The sequence below is a fragment of the Babylonia areolata genome, chromosome 12 (assembly GCF_041734735.1).
Source record: "Babylonia areolata isolate BAREFJ2019XMU chromosome 12, ASM4173473v1, whole genome shotgun sequence".
Lineage (NCBI taxonomy): Eukaryota > Metazoa > Mollusca > Gastropoda > Neogastropoda > Buccinidae > Babylonia > Babylonia areolata.
This window is the reverse complement of record NC_134887.1, coordinates 22,937,604-22,962,058: the sequence shown is the minus strand read 5'-3', so window position 1 is coordinate 22,962,058 and position 24,455 is coordinate 22,937,604. Positions and strand designations below refer to the sequence as shown.

The 24,455-nt window shown below is 37.6% G+C and overlaps 2 protein-coding genes across 14 annotated transcripts in view; one reads left to right on the top strand and one right to left on the bottom strand.

Annotated features, from left to right (window-relative positions):
• The window catches only part of LOC143288457 (protein spinster homolog 1-like), a 75,140-nt gene extending 59,491 nt beyond the window's left edge, over window positions 1–15,649 (bottom strand). For 2 of the 3 annotated variants that reach the window (XR_013056094.1, XM_076596969.1), the window contains exon 1: window positions 15,290–15,648. Coding sequence is in view for 2 of the 3 variants with exons in the window: in XM_076596969.1 (XP_076453084.1) it covers window positions 15,290–15,512 (223 nt within the window). In the remaining variant the exon portion in view is untranslated. Of the gene's footprint in view, window positions 1–15,289 lie in introns of all 3 variants that reach the window. The other variant, XM_076596971.1, reaches the window with a different exon arrangement.
• The window catches only part of LOC143288455 (neurofibromin-like), a 278,699-nt gene that overhangs the window by 2,535 nt on the left and 251,709 nt on the right, over window positions 1–24,455 (top strand). For all 11 annotated transcript variants that reach the window (XM_076596958.1, XM_076596964.1, XM_076596968.1 and 8 more), the window contains exons 2-5: window positions 566–709; window positions 20,224–20,304; window positions 20,624–20,692; window positions 21,972–22,093. In XM_076596958.1, coding sequence (XP_076453073.1) covers window positions 566–709; window positions 20,224–20,304; window positions 20,624–20,692; window positions 21,972–22,093 — 416 coding nt within the window. The remainder of the gene's footprint in view (window positions 1–565; window positions 710–20,223; window positions 20,305–20,623; window positions 20,693–21,971; window positions 22,094–24,455) is intronic.

Here is a 24,455-nt window from a genome sequence, read left to right as displayed (position 1 = left end):
GTTATTGAAATTGAACCAAGAAGTTAATACCCCATTTAAACAGAATGAAACTGTTTTAGAAAATATGTGTTAAGTTTTTGTTTCTTTTAATATATACCCCCAACACCCCCTCAACCACCCATCTCTCAATCTTCTTTCATCTCTGTCTTTCTTTGACTCGTTTGAGTCTCTTTCACCCACTTCCACTTGCGGGCAGCTTCAGGTATTAGACTATTAGTATTAGTGCAGTGTCTTTTGCAATATTTATGCTAGTTTGAATCGGTAACCGAAATGACTTTTTAATATTTTAGAGAGTTTGAAATGAAGGTACAGCTGTGCTACTGTGCTCCATACACCATAGTTTACTGCTTGCTGATTGATTGCCCTAAGTTAATTGAGTGAATATGGGGCCTTATGGAGGAAAAAACCTAAAAATCTACCCTCCTGTCCTGGAATCTGTCTCCCCCTCCCTTACCCTTTCATTACTTACCCCATAAGCATATATATGTCAATTAGCAGGTTATTTAATTGTGTGTTTATATTGTGTGTGTGTGTGTGTGTGCCCGTGTGTTTGATGCATTTTCAGCTTCCAATAAAGACTGGTCTACAGACAACACAGAGCATGCAAAATGTGAAACAAAACAAAGAATGTCTGGTGAACGTGAGTCGCCACAAGTTTTCTCTGGTTATCAATGGGCTGACAAAGACATTGCAATCTGTTCAGCAGACGGTAAGTATAATTTGCATCTGATCATTGTCTGAAAACATTTTCCATCCATAGGTAATTAAATGTTTGTATTATAAGTTGTAAAGTTTCAGACATGGGAGCAAAGCACAGGGGATGACCTCAGTAACTCCATTGGAATGCATTTGAGCAGTGTCTTTTTAAAAATTTTTACTTTATTATTTTTCATTTTTGGATTCACTTGCCTACACAGACCATTTTGTTTTTTGTTCTTTTGTTCCTTTTTGTCTTATACTTTCTCCTCTCTTTCTTTCTCACCCCCTCTTTTTTCTTTTTTAAGTGCTGCATCTGAAAAATTGCAGTGTGAGACTGAGCAGAGCTTTCCAAATTGATTTGGCATAAAACCCCGAGAAACATAGTAATCTGTAAATACACCCCTTTATCTCTCTTTAAAGAATGAATGTCTCTGTAAATAACAGGAAGAAGAAGAATGATTAATACTGCCTCATGCCATGCCAGCTCGAGTGTTGATCTTTCATCACCTTTGGGCATATTTGTCAGCATTGACGATTTTGACCGATGACTTTTCCATCAAGTCCATAATGACTCGTAACTCATTTTGTCCAGCTCCCAAGCAATGCTCTGGTGTAAAACTTTGTTTCAATAAAATGGTTTCCATGTCCCTACATGTATAAACTGCAAGCAAAGCAAACTAACTTCCACAGTATTTCCATCTGTGTCCACACTTGTCAATTTGGAATAAAAATCAGTTGATTTCAGTATATTTCCTGCATTTCCCCTCATCAGTATGGCAGGGAAGCTTTCTGAGGCTATAAACACCCTAGGGTTGAAAGGGTTACTGATTTAATCTTCTCAGTGCAGAAATCTGTAAACATTGATCTCTCACTATTCAATGCTACATGAAAAAAATGATAATGGTAACTGGACATTTATCAGCAATTTCCTCATTGCACAAAATGCTTTGCAATCCACACACATGTGCATGAGAAACACACTCAGTCCTCAACTCGTAATCATGCACATTAAACATATTTATATGCGCATACAAACTTGTACGTGCAATACAATTATACATATGTTTTATTATACATGCATGCATGCATGCATCCATCCATCCATACATACATTCAGTGCACACACAATACAGCGTTACAAATATACCTACACAATCAACAAACTACTAATGATTAAGAGAGGGTCTAGAGGAAATGCTGCTGGAAGAGGAAAGTCTTGAGGTAAGATTTAAAGGAGGCAGTGAGGGGCTGTGACAGATGTGGTGAGGCAAAGAGTTCCATATTTGAACAGCAGATGATGAAAGTCTCGACCACATTGCTGTTCTCTTTTGTATTTTGGGACGACAGATTTGATTACACACTGTGAGTGCTGATTCTGTGGTTATCATGACATGATGTGTATATGTTGATAAAGCAAGCACAAATACTGATCTGAACATGCTCATGATTTGATATCTGGACAACCTATCATAACATTAGAAATATGATTTGGCTTTTTTGTAAACAGTAGCCCATCTTCTGACTCATAAGCCAACATGGTTAAAAAAAAAAAAAAAAAAAATTCATGCATTTCTCACCAAATGTGTCATGTCCCCAGTTTTCTTTTTTTTTTCTTTTTCCCCTGACCAGTTTAAATATTCTGCCATGCTCAGATGCTGGCTGTCCCATTGAATGCCTTGGACTGTTTTCCATCTTTTCATGAACTGATAGCAGAAATCCCCACAATGTAAAATTTACCCAGCTGAGCCATTGGTGGAAAGTGATGGTCAGTGTCATCAGTTTCATGTTTGGTTTGACAAGCTGCTTCTGTCAGTCAGTGGAGTGGCTGACAACAGCACGGTCATGTTTGAAATTGATCCAGGTAAATATGAACAAATGGTTTAATCAAACAAAACAAATGTCCTTGTTTATATTTAATACCACAGTCACCAAAACTTTCACATTACAGCTCCTAGACTTTTCCTTGTTACCAGTGAAGCCAGTGGTGGCTGCTGAGAGCTAACGATGGTTACACTACTTAGAACTTTCAGTTAGCTGTAATTCTTTTCATCAAGCAAATGGATCCATAGTGAACTTATAAAAAGTAAAGTTGACATTGGAGCTGGTCAGTTTCAGATTTGAATTTGATCACCTGCTTGCACAGAGTTCTTCAGTGACACAAGACGATCAAGAAAAGAAGGGCTCTGACTATCCCAGCTAACACACTGTTGCATACACATGAGACAGAGTAGTGAATGGGGAAAAGAGGAAGGAGGAAAGAGAGAGAGAGAATGTTAAAAAGAATACATCGGTAGAAATCTTTGATAGATAAAGGAAACTATAGTAGGTAGCGGCAGCCCCCATGGCCGATGCCGGGAAACCTATGAACGCCTAAAAAACTGACTAATTTTGAAGTGCATTTTCTCAAATTTGATTTCATTTTGTGAAAAACTATCCAACTGAAATAATTATTTATCATCCATATTTTTACTTTTTATTGTGTTTGCTTTATGCAATGCATGAACGAGTTCGCGAATGGAAGAAAAGGAAGTGTACTGATCCTTGTTCAATGGCGGCTGGCGTCTTTCTGAGCGCGACACAGTTAGTTTCAACCACATAGTGGAAAAAATCGCATCCGTTGTTTTCCATTCATTGGTTACTGTTCGAAAAACTGGGAGCCGTGAAAGGCGAAAGTTCAAGGAGAACTTTCGTGTGTTTTTTTCCAAGCCTTGGGCGAAGTAGGGTAGTTAGATCTGAGCGCAAAGTTACGGGAATTTTTCGGTTATCTTTCGAAAAAGAAATCTGACCCTACGTGATACTGTATGAGCGGTAACGAGCATTTTCTGCTGATTTCAATGGTATCCGAAACTAAGATTTTTGATCCATGATCAATTTGCTCAAGCGATTCAAAAGCAGGTACCCCTCTTCGTCAGTTGCGTTGGCCCAATCAACATTCGACACAGGAGAGCGGCACTTCATCTAACACAAAAATGGCATTGTTTCTCCAGAAAATCTTAAGTTTCATCGGTAAGTTTTATATTATTTTTTAAAACGAATGTCTTTAGCACTTTCATGCACAATATTGAGCTGAAATTCTTTGAATCAGGATTTTGATCGATGTCAGTAACTGAGCAGCTTGGATCTATTTCATCAGTGTTTTCATAACGTGACACCGTGTTTCAATCGGAACACGATTTATTATTTTCTGAGTAAAACACACAAAAACTATTGATACAGAATGAAAAATGGACATGTTAAAACGGAGCCCATGAATTCCAATTACTAATATTTGATTGATTTTTGCTTTAGTAAGCAAAATATTACCTGGGTCTAAAACCGGAAGTGCTCGGGACAGCATTAGAGTCGTCTGCTATAGACTCGGTGAGTGTTAAATAAGTGAGTAAAAAATTGTAATGTGGTTTCTTTTTCCATAAAATGAGCATTTCATTCAACATCTCACAAAAGTCTGATATTCTAGTTGCATTCTGCTTCGATAGCTGTGAAACTTTGTATTAATATATACAGACAGATAGATAATATGCTCTCACATTACAAAAAGAACAAGAACACCAATTCATACTAACCCCCTGCTCCCCCTCCCCCCACCTCCCCCTCTCTCCTCTGCAAACTTCACTTTAATAATTTGCTGAGAGTTGTATAATCATTCCCCTCACTTGTCCCTGAGAATCTCCCACCAATGGTAAGGAGAGGGGAGGGGGTTGTCAATGGTTGTGGCAAACTTGGCACTGAGCCAAATCACTGACCACTTGCTCCGGCTTTGAATCCCTGACAGCTGACAGTGATATAACCCACCACCTCCTCCCTCCAGTCATCCCCTTCCCCATTTCTTTCCTGTCAGTGGAGTAGGTGTGTGTGAGTGAGTGAGTGAGTGTGTGTGTGAGTGAGTGAGAGAGAGAGAGAGCAAGTTTGCATTTGCACAAGTATGCTTGTGAGTATGTGTATGTATGTCTGAGTATGAAAAAAAGTGTAATGTGAAGAGATATATGATTAATTTGAACAGTACAGTCAACATCCTGTTTCTTAAAAAAAAATTAACACCAATTTTTAACAAACTAAAATTAGTAAAAAGAAAATCAGTACAATAATACCCATAGCCTAAGCTGCACATCAGGTTCAGTCAAACTATATAACACTATCTGGGATCCAGCAATTAAGAGTATAATGTGTGTGTGTGTGTGTGTGTTCATGTAACCCATGATATGCTGTACATCTCGACTGCATGAAACAGGAAACAAAGGGATAATTCATGAAATGATAAAATGCAAAATACCATGCACATATTGTGAAAGAAATATTCACTTTGATATATATATATATATATATCTAAGACATGCATTCTCACATACACACACAAATAAAGGTGAGTACACAAAATATCTATCAAAGAATAAGATACTAAGTATGATGTGCATATTAACAATAGAATATTAATATTTAGTAATCATATATACCTAAGACATTTGGTAATACATTCATCTCAATCATGAAATGTAGTACCCTGAAGTGGAAATATTTGAGTAAATAATCGCATGCAACAAAGACACATAAGTTGAACAGTACATGTAGATGGCAAAGCTCTTGTCAGCAACTGGAAAGGACATACCCCAAAACTTCAGCCTCAGTTGTCAAAGCTTAAGTTGTTGCTGCAATTTGAGTTATTGTGTGAAAGGTAAATGCAGCCAAATAGTTCAGTGCAGTGAATTTTGTGTTGCTGTTGAATGAATACTTACCTGTTAGTATGCCATTTTATAATTCTGTTATCACAGTGTTTTCCTCCCACTCAAAACACACCGAAACTGACAAAATCCTAAACATATATGATACTGCACATGTATGCTGAGCCAGAACTGTACTGCAAAAAGACGATTTTGGTGTCATTTCTCCTCGTGACGTAATAGCCATTTGTGAAGAATAAGTGATCATCCACCTTTATTCTTATTCTTGTGAATCTTCTACCAATGAAATGCAGATGGGGGTTCATGGATGGAGAAAACTTGAGAGTTTAAGAAAACAGATTCATTATCTGTCTTTTGACTAGCAACTTAAGACATGTTTGTCCCTCCTGACCTTTCGAATGCCCCATCACCCTCCCATTCTGTTATCTCGTCAGTGGCAGTTTGTTGTAAAAATGTTGCAGTAGATTGTGTGCAGAAGTTGAATCAGCCAATTGCATGTGTAAAGTATTTGTGGCTGTAACTGTCAATATTCTTTTAAAAAAATAATTTGAAGAAGTCTCATCACAATGCACTTATTTGAAAATACAGTAACATCTTTTTTGCCAACTTTGAGGAATTTTAGTGATTAATTATTTGAAAGCGACCATTCATTAATACCAAACTAAAATTTCTGTCCTACAGGAAGTAGAAAATCATCTTGCAATACTACCCCATAAACAGTCTTTTCCGCTGGCAAATTGAAGATTTCAAGTTGAACTCTGATATAAATTCATAATATCTGCCATTAAAAAAATTAGTGCCTGTTTGTGATTTTCTCATGTAACCATTATATGAATCACTGCTATCTTTTCAGTGCTGAAAGAACTCAAAGTGATATTCATGATGCAGATTGACAGATCTTGTTCTAATTTCCCACTTGACAGCAATTTCATCTTGGTGAAGTGTAAATATTTCTTTGCAATATAGCCATATCATATGGTTATTAAGTAAATTGCATTCATCACATACCACGACAATACAGTTATGTGAGAAAGTAAATATTATACTAAAGATGTATCATCGCAATCTTAAAATGAATGTGCTTCAGAACCAATCAAGATATCACTTACCTTTTTTTTATTGTATCTATATGACCTATGTTTTTGCCTAAGAGCTCTGTTTTTGGTTGTATGTTTTAAATTGAATATAACATTTGTTCTTTCTTATGAGCTGATCTGTGTATCTAACATGTTGCAGAAAGGGCTGCTTATGGCAGGGCATGCAAGACCTATTCAGTGATCCAAAAAGGCCAGTATGAACAGCTCAGGTAGCGAGCAGCATGTTATTGCTGATGCCAGGAAACCTGTGAGTGCCAAAAAAGAGATTTTTTGGTGTGCATTTTCTCTCTTGTGAATCGAATGCCATTTTGTGAAGAAATAAAGATGCATCATCCACCTTTTATTTCTTATTTATTGTGGTTCTTCTACAATGAAATGCATGACTGGGTTCATGGATGGAAGAAAAAGCTTGAGAGTTGAAAGAAAACAGATTCATATATCTGTCATTTTTGCTAGCAACTTAAGTAATGTTTGCTCCCTCCTGGGAACCTTTGTCGTGGAATGCCCCATCAACCTACCCATTCTGTATAATGCTCTCAAGTTGCATTTGTTTAAAAATTTGCAGTAATTTTGCAGAAGTTGATCAGCCAAGACCACTGGTAACTTATTGTGGCTGTAACTTCAATATTTTTTCAAAAACAAAAATTTTGAAGAAGTCTCATCCACAACCTGCACCCTTATTTATGAGAAAATCAGGTATCATTCTTTTTCTGCCAACTTTAGATGGAAGTTTTAAGGTTGATTTTAATTTATTTTGAAAGCTGACATTTCACTTAATACGCACACAAAATTTCCTGGTCCTACTTGTGACAGTTACTGAAATATTCATCTTTGCAGCATGCTACCCCAATAAACAGTCTTTTTTCCGCTGGTCAAATTGAAGATTTTTCAAAGTTTGAGACTCTGATACTTAAAATTCAGTTAATTATTCTGCCTGAAAAAAATTCAGTGCACTTTTTGTGATATATTCTGCAAGATATTTTATTATGAAATGCAACTGTCTATTCTTTTCAGTGCTGTAGACCTTCAAAGTTGCTATTCTGTGCAGATTGACATGTCTTGATTTTCTATTTCCCCCTACTTTGACAGGCATATTTTCCAATTTCTTTGCTGCTGAAGTGTTATTTTTTTTCTTTTGCAATATGCCATTATCATATGGTTTTTAGAAGTATATGAGTTTTCATTACAGTACCCTCATGGACAGTACAGTTTACTGTGAAAATGTGAAAATATTAAGTACTAACAGCATGTATGCATCGCCACATCTTTAAAATGGAATGTCTTCAGAACCAATCAAGATATTCACTTACTCTTTTTTTTGTTTTTCTTATATTGTCATGTTGTTTGCCAAATCACATTTCAGTCATTGTAATGAATATTTAAATTTTCACTGCCGCCACCTAATTATAGATTATGATTGTTTTGAAGGAAATTTATCTTCAACATTCTCCAGATAACATTCAACAGTCAGATAATGAATAAGCAAATGACTGAACAGTTAATGAATTAAAAACAAAATAGACTTAAAGAATAATATTCAAGAAGAAACAGTTGATCAGATCAGAAAATAATTATGATTCACTCTCATCCTAATCTATCCACAGGAAAAATTACTATTGCTGATATTCTGTGTCATGTTCTGAGTTCATACACTATTGTTATTTTTAGTCTCATGGATTGAAGCACTTATTTTTTTTAAATTTATTTCTCTGCTGTTGTTATTGTTTATCTCACAGAGTGGAGCACTTGTTTTTCATTTCTTTACTGTTATTGTTTATTTCACAGAGTGAAGCGCTTGTTTTCTGTTAGAGGCGTTTGATTGGCTAAGAGCGGGCCAGACTAAGAGGGGCGTCTTTTCACTGTTAGCCGCGCGAAATTTGGCCAAACAGAGCAAACCATAGGCCTAGTTTGCATCAGTTTGACATGGCACAGTATATGACACCAAACATGGAGTATAATACAAACTCCTCCTTTTTCAGCACTTGTTTTTCATTTCTTTACTATTGTTATTGTTTATTTCACAGAGTGAAGCACATGTTTTTCAGCACTTGTTTTTCTCTACCATTAGTCTCATGGAGTGAAGCATTAGCTTTTCATTTCCTTACTGTAAGTGTTCAGTTACATGAATGATGCACTTGTTTTTCATTTCTCTGCTGTTGTAATTGTTTGTTTCACAGAGTGAAGCACTTGGTTTTCATTTCTCTACTGTTGTAATTGTTTGTTTCACAGAGTGAAACACTTGGTTTTCATTTCTCTACTGTTGTAATTGTTTGTTTCACAGAGTGAAGCACTTGGTTTTCATTTCTCTACTGTTGTAATTGTTTCACAGGGTGAAGCACTTGGTTTTCATTTCTCTATTGCTGTAATTGTTATAGTCCTTCAGCCAGCCCCTCAAATTAAAGCGGTCGGTACCACTCATAGTGGCAAGTGTTATCATATGTTTTTGGAATCGTCTATGTCCCTAGATGTCAGAAAATCATGATAATGTTGTGAACGTGGCAGCTTTCTGCCTGTTATCACGTAATTTCTAACCCCACCCTACCGCGTCGAGAACGTGCACCGTGATCAAGCTCTGTTCTCCCAGAGCCTAAACCATTGAAGATAGAAAAACCATTATTCAAGAAAAAAGATGTATAATAGCATGCTAAACAACTTTTGTTCTTATAAATATATCAAATTATTATTTGTTCTTGAAATGTAGTGGCGTTTTGAGGATTTCATGACATATTCACACAAAATTAGGCATGTTGTCTTTTGTCAAAGCTAAATCGTTAGATATAGGAAGACACTTCATGAAGCAAAACGAAGCGCATGGGTCTTGTGAACAACTTTTATTCTCATAACACTATCAAAATGTTGATCGTTTTGGAAAAGTAATCACTTTTGTGAGTGTCATCAAAGATTACGCAACACTACAAAATTCTCAGTTTGTGTTCTGTTCTGCCTAAATGGTTGCAAAGAAAAAGTACTACTAAACAAGAAGATGTAGAATGGCACGCAAAACAACTTTTGTTCTTATATATTTATCAAAATATTATTTCGTTCATGAAATGTAGTGCTGTTTTGAGGATTTCGTGACAAAATTCACACAAAATGCATACTTCGTCTTTTGTAAAGGCTACCTAGTAAGATGTAGGAAGACATATTTAGAAGCAGAATGAAGCGTAAGGGACTTGTGAACAACTTTTATTCTCATAAAACTATAAAAATGTTAATCGTTTCGGAAAAATCATGGCTTTTGTTAGTTTCATAAAAAATTATGCAACAGGACAAATGCTCAGTTTGTCCAAGTCGGTGTAATGCTCTGCCTAAATGGTTGTAGATGTAAACATACAGGTAACTGCTAAAACAACCAGATGTAGAATAACACTCTAAAGAAAATTTGAGCAGAAATAGATGACAGTCAAAGTAAAAAATATTGCATTTTGACCATGGGCACACATGCAAACTGGGGGAGTGGCAAAACAGAGACAATACTTGAAGAGCTAAATCTATTAAAGGTAAATCAAACAGCAACCCTTGTTTTTATCATTTGATATGTGAAATTATCGCACAATTTTATGATATAGGGATTAACATAAAGAAAGTAAAATCTATATTTTTCCTGTGTTTGTGTCTGTTTCAGACGGTGTCAGAGGGTAGTACTGACCACCAGAAGTACTTCTGATTGATAAGGATCCAGTACCACCATGGCAGAAGCTCCGCCTGAAGGAAGACCGGATTAAAGTCTTCAGCTGACCAGTGTATCATCCACCAACAGACTTACAAATGTGATGAAAATGAGTCTGATTTCTCCAAATTCATTCCAATCATGGGAAACTGCTTGAAGCGGCTAAAATAAGGAATCATGCATCTGTGCTGGATGCTGCCAAGACAGTAGCTGGTATGGAAGTACCAAAAATAAAATACCACAGGTACTGCAGAACTGTCTTCACTATGTAACATACTTTGAACAGCCTGAAAAGAAAAGCAGAGGAACCAGTTCACCCACGTGAGAAAGCTTCGCAGACAAAGCGGCAAAGTCGAGGACCATCTTCTACTTCAAAGGTTCTTCCAAAACAATGTATATTTTGTGAAAAGTCTTCGAAGTATTTGAAAAAATCAACACAAGAGAACAGTTAATACAGGCAAAAGAACTTCGCGTGGATAAAACCCTACGCGACATTGCTGTGAAAAAATGTGACACCAAAATAATTGCAGTGACAAGCAGAGACGTGGTAGCAGCTGAGGCACAATACCGTCGGACATGCTATAGATTATACACTAAAGAAACATGTAAAGACATGTTGCCAACTTAGAAAGAGGCTGATGAGGAAATGCCAGATGATGAAGAAAGGACATATCAGAACGCAGAAGATGCATCGTATGCCTTGCTTTTCAAGCACATCAAAGAACTAATGGCACAGCCAGACGTCATTCCTCTAGCATCTCTTACTGAGAAGTTGATGTTCATGTCAGTGAATGGTATCAAAGATGTCAAAGATTCCACAACTAGACACATCCATAGAAAGCTTGAGATTAGATTTGATGAGGAGCTGATTATGTTTCCAGATCAAAATGGAAAGATTTTAGTGATGCCAGTCACTCTCAGTCCCCACAAACTTGGCCGAATGTATCAGGCACTCAAAATACAGCTGCCTTGTGGAAATTAGACAGCTCATCGATTGACGAAGTGTTGGATAAAGCATCTCTGCATCTTCGACAAGCAGTGAAAAATTCGCAGAACAAGTCACCATGGCCCATCAACCCCTCAGATTTGGACACAATGGAATCTGTTGGACACAGCACTGTGTCTACAAAAGATAGCAGATTACATCAGCAAGAGAGTGATTCTTCCCAGGAGCAATGTCACGTAGGGTTTTATCCACACGAAGTTCTTTTGCCTGTATTAACTGTTCTCTTGTGTTGGATATTTTTCAAATACTTCGAAGACTTTTCACAAAATATACATTGTTTTGGAAGAACCCTTGAAGTAGAAGATGGTCCTCGACTTTGCCGCTTTGTCTGCGAAGCTTCCTCACGTGGTTGAACTGGTTCCTCTGCTTTTCTTTTCAGGCTGTTCAAAGTATGTTTCATAGTGCATTTTATTTTTGGTACTTCCATACCAACTACTGTCTTGGCAGCATCCAGCACAGGTGCATGATTCCTTATTTTAGCCGCTTCAAGCAAAGTTTCCCATGATTGGAATGATTTGGAGAAATCAGACTCATTTTCATCACATTTGTAAGTCTGTTGGTGGATGATACACTGGTCAGCTGAAGACTTTAATCCGGTCTTCCTTCAGGCGGAGCTTCTGCCATGATGGTACTGGATCCTTATCAATCAGAAGTACTTCTAGTGGTCAGTACTGCCCTCTGACGCAATCTGAAACAGACACAAACACAGGAAAAATATAGATTTTACTTTCTTTATATTAATCCCTATAACATAAGAATGTGCTATAATTTCACATATCAAATGATAAAAACAAGGGTTGCTGTTTGATTTACCTTTAATAGATTTAGCTCTTCAAGTGTTATCTCTGTTTTGCCCCTCCCCCAGTTTGCATGTGTGCCCATGGTCAAAATGCAATATTTTTTACTTTGACTGTCATCTATTTCTGCTCAAATTTTCTTTAGAGTGTTATTCTACATCTGGTTGTTTTAGCAGTTACCTGTATGTTTACATCTACAACCTTTTAGGCAGAGCATTACACTGACTTGGACAAACTGAGCATTTTGTCGTGTTGCGTAATTTTTGATGAAACTCACAAAAGCCATGATTTTTCCGAAACGATTAACATTTTTATAGTTTTATGAGAATAAAAGTTGTTCACAAGTCCCTTACGCTTCGTTTTGCTTCTAAATATGTCTTCCTATATCTTACTAGGTAGCCTTTACAAAAGACGAAGTGCCGCATTTTGTGTGAATTTTGTCATGAAATCCTCAAAACGGCACTACATTTCATGAACGAAATAATATTTTGATAAATGTATAAGAACAAAAGTTGTTTTGCGTACTATTCTACATCTTCTTGTTTAGTAGTACTTTTTTCTTTGCAACCATTTAGGCAGAGCAGAACACAAACTGAGAATTTTGTCGTGTTGCGTAATCTTTGATGACACTCACAAAAGTGATTACCTTTCCAAAACGATCAACATTTTGATAGTGTTATGAGAATAAAAGTTGTTCAGAAGACCCATGCGCTTCATTTTGCTTCATGAAGTGTCTTCCTATATCTAACAATTTAGCTTTGACAAAAGACGACATGCCGAATTTTGTGTGAATATGTCATGAAATCCTCAAAACGCCACTACATTTCACGAACAAATAATATTTTGGTATATTTATAAGAACAAAAGTTGTTTAGCATGCTATTAGACATCTTTTTTCTTGAATAATGGTTTTTCTATCTTCAATGGTTTAGGCTCTGGGAGAACAGAGCTTGATCACGGTGCGCGTTCTCGACGCGGTAGGGTGGGGTTAGAAATTACATGATAACAGGCAGAAAGCTGCCACGTTCACAACATTATCATGATTTTCTGACATCTAGGGACATAGACGATTCCAAAAATATATAACACTTGCCTCTATGAGTGGTACCGATTAACCTGCTGGCTGATGGACTATTAGTCTCACAGAGTGAAGCACTTGTTTTTTATTTCTCTAAGTCAGAATATGACAGACAGACAGACAAAAGGTCCCACCCTGGGTTCTGGTTTACAGATCACTGAAATGGCTGAGTGGGCAGGAAAGGACATTCATTTAATTATTGTCAGTTCATAAAAATTCAGAATTGATTCTTGTTATTCATGTTTTTTTGTTTTGTGTATGTGTATGCGTGTGTAAGTGCGTGTGTGTGAATGTGTGTGTGTGTTAATACATGGTGAAAACAGACTTGTCTGAGTCATCAGGAAATCGCATTGCGCAGATAAGACATTTTTTGTGTTTTTTAAACATTTTGTGCATAAAGTCTGGTCACTGCATATTTTTGTCATAACATTTTACAAATAGTTTATTGATTTACTGTAATCCAGATATATAAAAGAAATATAAAAAGCAAAAACACTTTCTGATGTTTGCTTAATATTGTGTTTGTGAGAATTCTTTAGTTTTTGTTTGTTTTTTTCCTGCATTTCGCATGCTAGCTCCTACCCCAGCTCAGCATTCTACTTGTCCCATTAGATGTATTAAATAATATTTCCATTGTACAGAAGTAATGTTTTGTTAAAACTGGTGGGTACATTTCAGACTGCTTGGCATGTCCTTGTATGTGTTGATAGAATATCAGCTAGATATTGTGTGGAAAGTTGTGTCCAATCTGAACATGTTTACTGTATTGATTGTATTGTTGATGGCTTAGCTTATTTCAAACTCGCAGTGGATAATGAATTATATGACAAGAGGCAAAGCCTTCATTTCTTATGTGTGATTCCTGCTGATTTAAATACTACAAGAACAAAAGTGAAAACATGGGTAACGAGAGGTGTCAAGTACATACACACACTGATACAGACAACAAAACATAGGGTTGTTACATTGACTCACACTGTTCATTCTTTAGTTTGACGTCTTTTCACTATAAGTGATACTAGACAAGGGTAGGGAAGAATCGAGGGAGGAAAAAGAAATTACTGTATATATGCATTTGAGCCTGAGAATGTGTGTGCGTGTGTGCGCGCGCATGTGTGCGTGCATGCTTGTGCGTTAGATACTGAAAATAATTGGCTTGCATTGTGTAATCACTCATGTGAGCCAAAAAGTATCCCGCACCATCAAAAATTGCTGAAAGTCAGTCAGAAAACCTGTATCTGAATGTATTATGTCATGGAAGCTCACAAGGAATGTTTTTCATGATTGGACTGGGTGTGGGTTTGTTTTGTTTTTTTAGATCAAAAGTTACACCCACAGAGATACTTGTTTGGATAAATTTGGTGCAACCAACATTCCTGCAGTTCACTTGATCATTGTGTGTTGGTAGCTAAGAACTGTAGCTGTATATGCCCCTATACCATAAGCATAATGACACAACACAGATAGGATCATTTCTTCTTTCTGCATTTGTGATTTCCATAAATAACTATGTGTAAGGAGCACAAATGCCTCATTTTAACTTATTGCATCGCAAGCTGAGGACGAAACTGTGAAATTAGTGTTTTGATTTTTCTTCTTTTGTTTTGTCTTTGGTGCTTTTTCTGTGTGTTTTTTTTTCTATGTGTCATTTGTACTTTTTGGTATTTTCTGTGCTTTATATCTTTAAAACTTTCTGCTTTTTTTTTATATACTGATTTTGGTGTCAGTACATCTTTTTTTAAAAAATTCCTGCCCTCTTTATATTTTATTAAAATTTTAAAAAAAAATCATATGCATAAATGACAGAAAGGCTCAGTAACTGGGCAGTTTATACACTGGTGTTCTGTGATGAGGATTTATGGAGTTCATGATTCAGATCATACCACTGTCTGCTGGAAACCTCTTTGTGTGTATCAGTATGTATATGCAAATAATCATGTCATGTGCACTTTGAATTTAATCCATAGCAGCATTCAGCTGTTCATGTGAGGTATATGAATATGTTATCCAGCCCCTGAAAGCAAAGTATTGTTATATACATAATACTGATAGGTTATTAATTGCAGTGCATGATAAAGTCCAGTTGTAGTTTCATTTCCAAACAAGTGAACATGGGATTGGATCACACAAGGTGGAAGAAACATAAATGGCAGAGCTTTGCAATAATTTTCACTAGTACTAGTAGATTACTCTGGTGTTCCTCAAACCTTGTGCACTAAGTCATTGGCAGTCCTGTTTTATCAAGCACAAAGACTTAACCTCTTACCTTTAGCCTTGGCAGGGTCACCTTTGACAGCATTTGCAGCAGTTTCTGTGGAGGTGTTGCTGTCAGGGGACACCTCAGGTTTTCCATTCTGCGTACTTGCAGCAGCAGTATCAGAGCCATCCTTTGGCTGTTTGTCTTGATCCTTGTCTGTCGTCCGCTGCTCGTCCTCACTTGCCTCTGTCCTTTGGATCTCTTGCAGAGCTATCTGGTTTGTGTGAGCCATTGTGTAAAAATCACCTCCAAAGCACAGCACTTGTCAGATGATTAGAACTGAGGGATTGAATCACACAGTGTCATGTCAGTCACTGGTTTGATTTGAACAAGTGTGTACGTGTGTGCCCCACAACGCTTTGGACAGCAGTGACCTTGATAGTAAGATTAGTTAGTACTTGGTAGTGACATGCACAGCCATAATAATAAAGGGTTTCCCTCATGGCAGACTGAGGATTCTTATCACAAACGCTTGGGATAGAAATAGAACCTTGACTGATATGAGATAAAAGAAAGTTGTAAGATGGAAAAAATTCAAATCCAGCATTTAACTTGCAACACTGGTTACACTGTTTTCTTGTTCTTATCTGGTTTGAACAGCAGCAGTTTTCTCTTTTTCATAAAAAAATATAAAAGATCTGAAAAAGATAAGCAGGAATGAATGGGAAAGAAGATACTTGAAGATCTTGTTAAAACAGAAAATCTTTATCCACCCCCTACCCCAGCCCCCTCTCAAGCCCAAAAGGATTCTGAAGCAAAATATGCAAATTACAACTGAAATACTTATTTATTATTTTGTCGATAAACATTCTTAATTTTATCTCTGAAATACATGTCCTTACAAACTGTGTTGAATAGAAATCTGTATCTCCAAAACAATGCAAACATATTCATTTTTATAGCTGTTCATCACTTCAAATCTGATTCAAAATATTTTAAGTTTGTAAGTATTTGTGAAGAACTGGTACAACATGATTCTGTTTGATAAATCTGGGTTGGATGTTGTAATCATACAATATCCTTGACTGACCAGATGTTCAAGGTTTGATGGATTGGCTAATGTTTGATTAGTCGGTATTTTTCATCTTCCCTCTGTTTCCCCCTCCCATCTTCATTTCTAGATTTTATTTTTTCTTTCTAAATTTGTTTTCCTTTTTTTGTGTCTCTTTCATCAGGTAATACCCGTGGAGACTAAATTTAATTTCATGCTGATAATATAGTAGCATTATCTTGTTAATTTTTGTTTATTCATTTGTTTTATTTCTTCATTTGCTGTCTACGAAAAAGTTATTTGATAAATGATAATATGGTTCACTAGTTGTCATGTTAAAACTGAAGTGCAACATGTGAGCACAGTATAAGCTTGAATCTTATTGATACTCTTTTTTTCTTTGCATGTATTGTAATCCTGTGTTCTGTTGATCAGTTAAAGATTATTTGAACTAACTATGATAATATCACAATGAATGTATTTCCGTTACAAATCTGATGCCCAAAATGCTTGTTCTCTCTCTCTCTCTCTCTCTCTCTCTCTCTCTCTCTCTCTCATTAGACATGAAAACTGTTTGCTCTGACATAACCAATGCTTCATACTGATTTTTATTATATTGCAGCAGTCAATGAATTCGCATGGTATGATAATTGCTGGGGATTCCACAACAAATCAATCAGATTAAGAATATTTTGTTATGATTCTGTCATGATTATTGTCACTTCTTACTTTTCTTTAGTTAATTGTTTATCAGTTTCTCCTAACTTTGGACACAAAATGTACTATGATACTGATAGGGGGTCTTCATCAAAAATTATTTGTACACATTGTGTGTACTTGAGTCATGATTTGGTTTTATCAGACAATTGGCGTACCTTAATCTTTTAGTAAATAATGAAGTATTGAGGACTTTTTCGGGGGGCAGTGATGAGTTTGGGGGGAGGGGGGAGGGATTGATTTATCAGAACATTTTTCACATGTGTTTTCTCTTAAGTTAGAACATCTATTACAGGTGTTTTCTCCGTAAGAGACAGGGGCTTGTTCGCATGTATGCACACATAGAAACATGAACAAACAAAGTGTGCAGGCATGTTTGATGTGTATAACACAGGCACAGATATGCATGTACATATATATGGTATATGCACACACATGCACTTGCGCACACATGTGTACATATCCATGCACACCCACATGCACTTGCATGCACACACATGATATGTATATTTACTTACACACACACACTGAATAACAGAAATGCTGAAAAGGGCACATGTATGCACATTTACTAACAAAGTCACACATGGAGATCTCTGCTCATGCATGCACGCACGCACACACACGCGCACGCGCGCACACACACACACACACACACACACACACAATGTACTGTACTTGTTTGGTCTGAAACATTCACTTTCTGCTGCTCGGCATGTTAACCTTTTAGATGTAAAGCGCCCTATCAGTGCTGACCCGTAGACCTCTAGACATTGACCTGTCACTTAAGCCCACCACTGCTACACTTGTGTACTTTGATATCCTGTTTTGAAAGAGAGATAACAGTTAACACAAAATCAACAAATCCTAGTGTCCATAATGAAAGTTCACATTCTAAATTGTTATTTTATTCCTGTAGTCCCCTGTCATATGGTATGCACAAAACTAGGCTTTATTTTCCCTCACAAATCAACATCAGCTGTTATCAGTGCTCCATTCAAATTTTAAATTTGAGTTATTTCTTTTCCACCCAGGTTTGAAGCATGCTTCGTGGACACAGCTCCTGGCTAGGAAGTGTGTGGCCCACTTTTATCTCATGTAGGGATTGGGGTTTTATCACTACCCCCTGACCCCATCCCCACCAACCCACTAAACCTTGATAGTGGTGTGGGTGCTTTTAGATAAGACGTTAAACTGGGGCTCTTTTGCACTATACACCTATGGCATGTAAAAGAACCTATGGCAACAAAAGAGAGTGGTCTCTGATGAAATTTTATTCGGAAAAAAAAAAGAACACCAATACTCTCGTAAATGTGTCGAAATGTTCTAGGGGATAGCAGCTAGAATTTCATGCAAGAATGATAAAATATGTTGTGTCTGAATGTACACAAACACACACACACACACATGAACACACACACACACCACCACCACCACTACCACTATCAGTACCACAAGCATTTCCTCCACCACTGTCCTCCCACACACATAAACACACCCACACAACCATGGTGTTCACACTCAACCATTCTGCAGATATACACAGTTGCATTCTCCGTCTCTGTCACTCTTTCTCGCTCGCTCTCTCTCACTTGCTCTCTTGCTCACACTCACACACACACACACACACACACACACACACACACACACAATCTCTCTCTCTCTCTCCCTCTCTCTGTATATATATATATATATATATTTATACACACACACACACACACACACACACACACACACACACACATATGATATATACACGAAGATATTAACTGTATACTTTGTTCTGAGGCCAGAGAATTGCTCTTGTCTGACAGTAAGGCATGAAATGATGAATAAGTAATCTTTGCACTGAGGTGATGGTTACTTTTTTTTTCCTTCAACTATGCAAAACTGTACACTTCAACTCAGTTCATTTTGTTTTCAGCTGAAAGTAATATTTTCCATGGTGAAAAGTTAAATCAAACATTGAAACATCAGAATCTGTGCACAGTATCTACTTTAATGATAAGATTGTGTATGAGTGCATGTTACGTTGGAACAGTACTAGTCTTTAGAATGGTGGTTCTCTTCATTTGGATGAACTTTTTTTTGAGTGTCTGTAAGTGTAACATCACAAAGGACTGAAGGTAGAACAAAATGAATCAGAGTACGCCGTTGGCCAAACTACAAGCTGAGACAGTGCCAGTGCAGGTCAACACTGACCTGTTGTGATATTTGGGGGTTGTGTAGGTCATCATTGTGATAGGTTATTTTGGGATTGGTTGTCTTGGCAAGTTGAATTTTTAGCACAGTGCAGCTATCTCTAGCTGCTGAAGAAAAATTAGGTTCTGCTTTGATTGATTTGTTTTTAAAATTACACACGTGACACACACACACACTCTGTCTGTCTCTCTCTCTCTCTCTCTCTCTCTCTTAAATCACACAGACAATGGTAACAGATGTAAAAGTGAAGAACATGCACAATCAGTGCATGTGCCAGCAAAAAAGGGCTGATAGTGAAAACCAGTTTGAGGGTGTATTTCAGTACATATATATTCTTTTAACAAAAGTAGTTTTCTCAAACTCTGTCACGTTTTTCTTTTCTTTACTCTGTATTACTATTAAGGTGATATATATTGTTATTACCCTTTCTATTAAAATTACCCTTTCTATTAAAAGTGGGAAATTTATACTGAAAAGTGATATGACTATGTCCAGCTTCACAAAAGACATGTAGATTTGGTTCTTTTTATTCATTTTGTTAGATTCATTCCCCAGGATATTTCCCTGGATGCAAGTTTTAAAGTTTTAAAACTAAAAGAAGTCAGTATTTTTCACTGATCCAATTCTTTAACTTGGGTTGGACAGAAAGTTTTCTAGTCATTTAGTTTTTCCGAAGATTTGGTTTTACGATTTTGAATTAGTTTTTTTAATATTTTTTATTGCATGTGCATGATGATGGTTTGAAATGTATTGTAGCACTGATATTGCCTCCCTGGTTGCATGAGCTGTATCAATTTTTCTTTCTTTTATATTTTCTTTCATTTCTTCTCTTAGACTTAAGTGTTTGAGAACTAAAAAAAATAAAGAGAAGGATGGTGATGTTCATAATTGTTATACACTAGATATAGAGTTCACATTGTACAATCTGTGTCAGTGTGTGTGTGTGTGAATCTGTGTGTGTGTGTGTGTGTGTGTGAGAGAGAGAGAGAGAGTATCTGAAAGTATATCATAAATATTTCTGGTGTGTGTGCAGCGTGTACATGCAGAAGCTGAAAGAAACTACTACGACTCACAAATCATCATTCTTGATACTCTGAAACAAGTCCTCAATTCAGTAAGAAGTCTGCTGACATCTTGATTAACTATGAATCTTTTTGTGAAAATGTGTGCAAACTTCTGACAGCATGTATATTTGTGTGTATGTATGTGTGTGAGTATGTGTGTGTGTGTGTGTGTGAGTGTGTGTGTGCATACCTGTCTTTGTGTGTCTGTATGTGTGAGTACTGAAAATGTGACTTGAAAAAAAAGTCATTACTGTGTGTTGCTGATGGTTTGTGCACATCTGTGCAATGTTAACATGTAGATTTTAGCTTATTTTGAAGGTGACATGTTATTCTTGTTACCTTATTAGAGTTGTTGTGTCCATTTTCCAGCAACCCAAGGATACATCAAGGCTTGACGAAGCCATGTATGTCAAACTACTTTTACCGGAAATCTGCAAGGTGAGCTTCAGTTAAAGTGACCAAATGTCACCACTGTTAAAGTGAATGTGAGTTGTTACAATCTGTGTTTGACATGATTGAATAAAAAATAATGTGGCAGTGGTGTATGAATGAAGGATTGGATAAGAAATAAAGGGGTAGCGGGTATATATTTGTGTAGGTGCGTATTTGTGTGCTTTCTTGTGTGTCGTTACAGTCTTATGTATGTCAGTATGTGTCTGTATGTTACTGTTAATGTGTTATATGTTATCTATTAGACATGTCTGGTTTTCATATGAAAGAAAAACACTGGCATTGTTTATTATTATGCATATATTAAAGAAGCATGTTTTTAGCATGTTGGAAAAAAAAAAAGGCCTGTCTATGCATTGCGTAAAGTAACTGTAATTTGTTTCGGAAACACACTTTTATGACGTATAAAGAATTCAGTTGTCAGCGGAAACCCAAATCAGACATAGATCTACAAGCAGAACCAGTTTTCTACAATGATAAATTCAGAATGAGAAATGGCACCATAAATTACAGAAGCTGGATTAACAAAGGAGTGTACTGTTTCACACTTTTTGAATGACAATGGAAGTTTTCTATCCCAAAATGATTTCAGCAGAATATGTGATGTAAATGTACATTTTTTGGCTTATATACCTAAATTCAGTGTTCGACATGTACAAAGGTAAAGAAATTCAATGTTTGACATGCATGGAGGTGCAACATATGCAGAGTGAGTGAGATATATGCACGTTGAGATACATGCCACTGATGAAATTTCATTGAATGGGTGTTCCCTCTTAAACTGGATTACACATTCATTGTGTATTTTCCTCTTTTTTTTTTCTTTTTTTTTTCATTCATATGTTCAAATATTTCTAAAGTCCAGTTTATTGTATCTTATTTTCAATGTCATATGTAATGTGTGTACGTATGTGAATTATCTGTGTGTTGTTAGAAATGGAAAAAAAAAGTGAACAAAAAAATGAAGCTCATTGACAACCAAGAGAGAAGATGTAGAAGGCTTAGATGAAAGCTTTAAGTAGATTTACACTTGCAGTTGTGCATATACATATTCATGCATGTGCCCTTACAGTACACACATGTACACACGTGCACAACACATGCACTCATGCGCAAAACACACACATGTGCACGCTTCTGCTTGTTCACTCTCTCCCCTGTTCTGTGTCTCTGTCACACACACACGCACACGCAATCAAATATACACAGGTATGTGCACACAAACACAGAGGAATACAGGCGATTGAAAGGTGTGGATGTTTTTCAGTTCCTGAACCAGAACACTGACAGCAACCCTTTAGCCCAACAGCTGAGAAACCTGGCCTCAGAAGTCCTCTTCGCTCTCAGCCTCAACAACTTCACTGCTGTCTTCAACAAAATTTCTGCTAAGTGAGTCAGTTGGCAGAATGATGGTCTCTGTGCTTGTCTGTTTAGTTCACTTAGTCTGAAATGAAGACAGAGTATATTGATTGACTACTTGAAAAGTGGTGAATGATTATACTTGATTGGTTTGTTGAATCAGTTTCCCATACAGATAAGTGTGTGTGTATTTGTGTTCAGTACCTGAATTTAGAGTTGATGAATATGAATAAGTGTAGTTTGTGGGCCTTTTTTTTCAGTTGGTAAGGTAATCATTTAGCCTCATACACCTTCTGTCTATATTACAGTGAAGTTTGAATTGTGACAGTGACAACATCGGTTTTTTTCATGAAAATGTGGATACAGAAAATTCACCTGAGAGGTGACACAATTAATATATATATCAAATTACACAGTGAACAGAGAGACTGAATGAAAGGAGAGATAAATGATGGTTGTGTCTTGGTTGAGGGACACTTTGCTCCATGTTTGTAACAGTGATAGACAGGAATTTTTTATGTGCTTAAAGAAATAATCTTTGTTAGATAATCATGTTTGAGGACCATACTTCAGCACACTGATAAAAGGCCATAGTTGTTTGCTAGCTGGAATATAGAGGAAAGTAAAAAGCTGAATATTCAAATCAGCTGCTCAATGGAAAAAGTTGAGATGCTGGATGCAAATGTCTTCTTGTGCAAAGCAAATTGGATGTTGATCATCAGATGTCATGTAGATCATAACATATCACTCCCTGTTGGAGTCTCATTATATATGACCGCTTTCCATTTGGTCTGAAGTTAAGTAAACAGATGTCTGTGAGCCTCTTCAAGGGTGTGCACTTAGGGACCCCCCCCCACCTTCCTCCCCCCCTCTCTCTCTCTCTCTCAGAGTCACTTTTTGACATCTAACACCATTGATCACAGTGTATCAGACATGAAAGATGTTACTTTTGTCATCTGTCACTGTCATGCATTTCACTGATTTCTTTCCTTTAACTTTTTTTATTTTTTGTTTTTGTTGTGTCCTCAGTTGTTCCTTTTTTAAAAGCACACATTCCAGTTATGTACAAGAAGAAAGTTACTCTGGAGAGCATGTACATTATATGAATGGGGGGCTGAAAACCATCTATGCCATATATTGAAAGAATCATGCAGTTCTTATTTTCCCAATTTTTCCTAATTTCCCTTTTTATTTTCTTATTTATTTTTCTACCTGACTGAATTTTCTTTTCTGGTAATGAAGAACTGGTTTCAGTCAAGTGGTGAGGTACAAAAATTATATACAAAGTTGGATTGCAGGAGAAAAAAGTCATTGCAACCAGAACCAATATGAGTTCTGAGTGCCAGCGTCACATTTTCTCCTTTCCTCTTACATAGTAAGGTAACACACATGCACCATAATTTCTGGCCTGTAAGACACAGATTTTTAATTCAAATCTGACCCTTGCATTTTATTGGCTGTACGTGCCCTCACCCCGGGCCAAGCCACCCCAGTCTCCCCACGGGATTCGGGGCGCATGGCCACCTGCTCTGCAGGTCTTCCCACTATCCGGCCGGTCTCCCATGCTGGGGGAGGCCCGTGAATGTCAAGCGGTTCCGGGCAGTCAGCCCACTCGTCTTCTGGCGGGACTGACACCCAAGTCAGACCTGACCTCCCTCCAACTTGGTTTTTCCCTTCATGGAGGTCAAGGCGCCAGTGACCCTTGGGGTTGGGGTCACAGGATGGCTGGTGCCTACGGGTGGTTATCCCCATTCTACCCGTACTGGGGCGTACCTATGGTGCATGGTGGGTTGCCGGGAGGACCAGGGGCCATCCCCTTGTCTGCTCCCCACCGGACCCAACCCAGCACATCTCACAGGGTGACACACACAGCCCCGACAAGTGGGATTGACTTCTTGTCGGTCAGGTCAAGCTCCTCGACCAATATTGCCACTCAGTCCACAAATCGGGCCTCTGTCAACCCACATGTGACTTCCACGGTCACAACGGCCTCGTCAGGACCGACGGCTGCCGAGGGGCCCTGCTCGGCCCAGGGGAGCCTGCAGTTCTCACCTACCCAGCCCTCGGTCCTACAGGGAGATGAGTGGGTATTTGTCCCCTCACAGCACTCATGGGTCCCTCTTGCATCCAGGGATGCCCTCACTGAGAAGGTGTGGCACCCACCATCACAAGCATGGTTGGACCTACGGCCCACACGCTCCCCACCTGCTTCAGGCGTCAAGGACATAACAGCTGCGGCCATGGTCCCTGCTCGGGATCATCCCAGCTCATCCCACTGGGCTGACCACAGCTCACAGGACGCCCCAGCGGGTACATCCACTTGTGATGGCACCCAGCAGGGGATGGACTGCGAACAAGAGTGGGAGCCCCTGTCTTCGGATGAGGACGAACA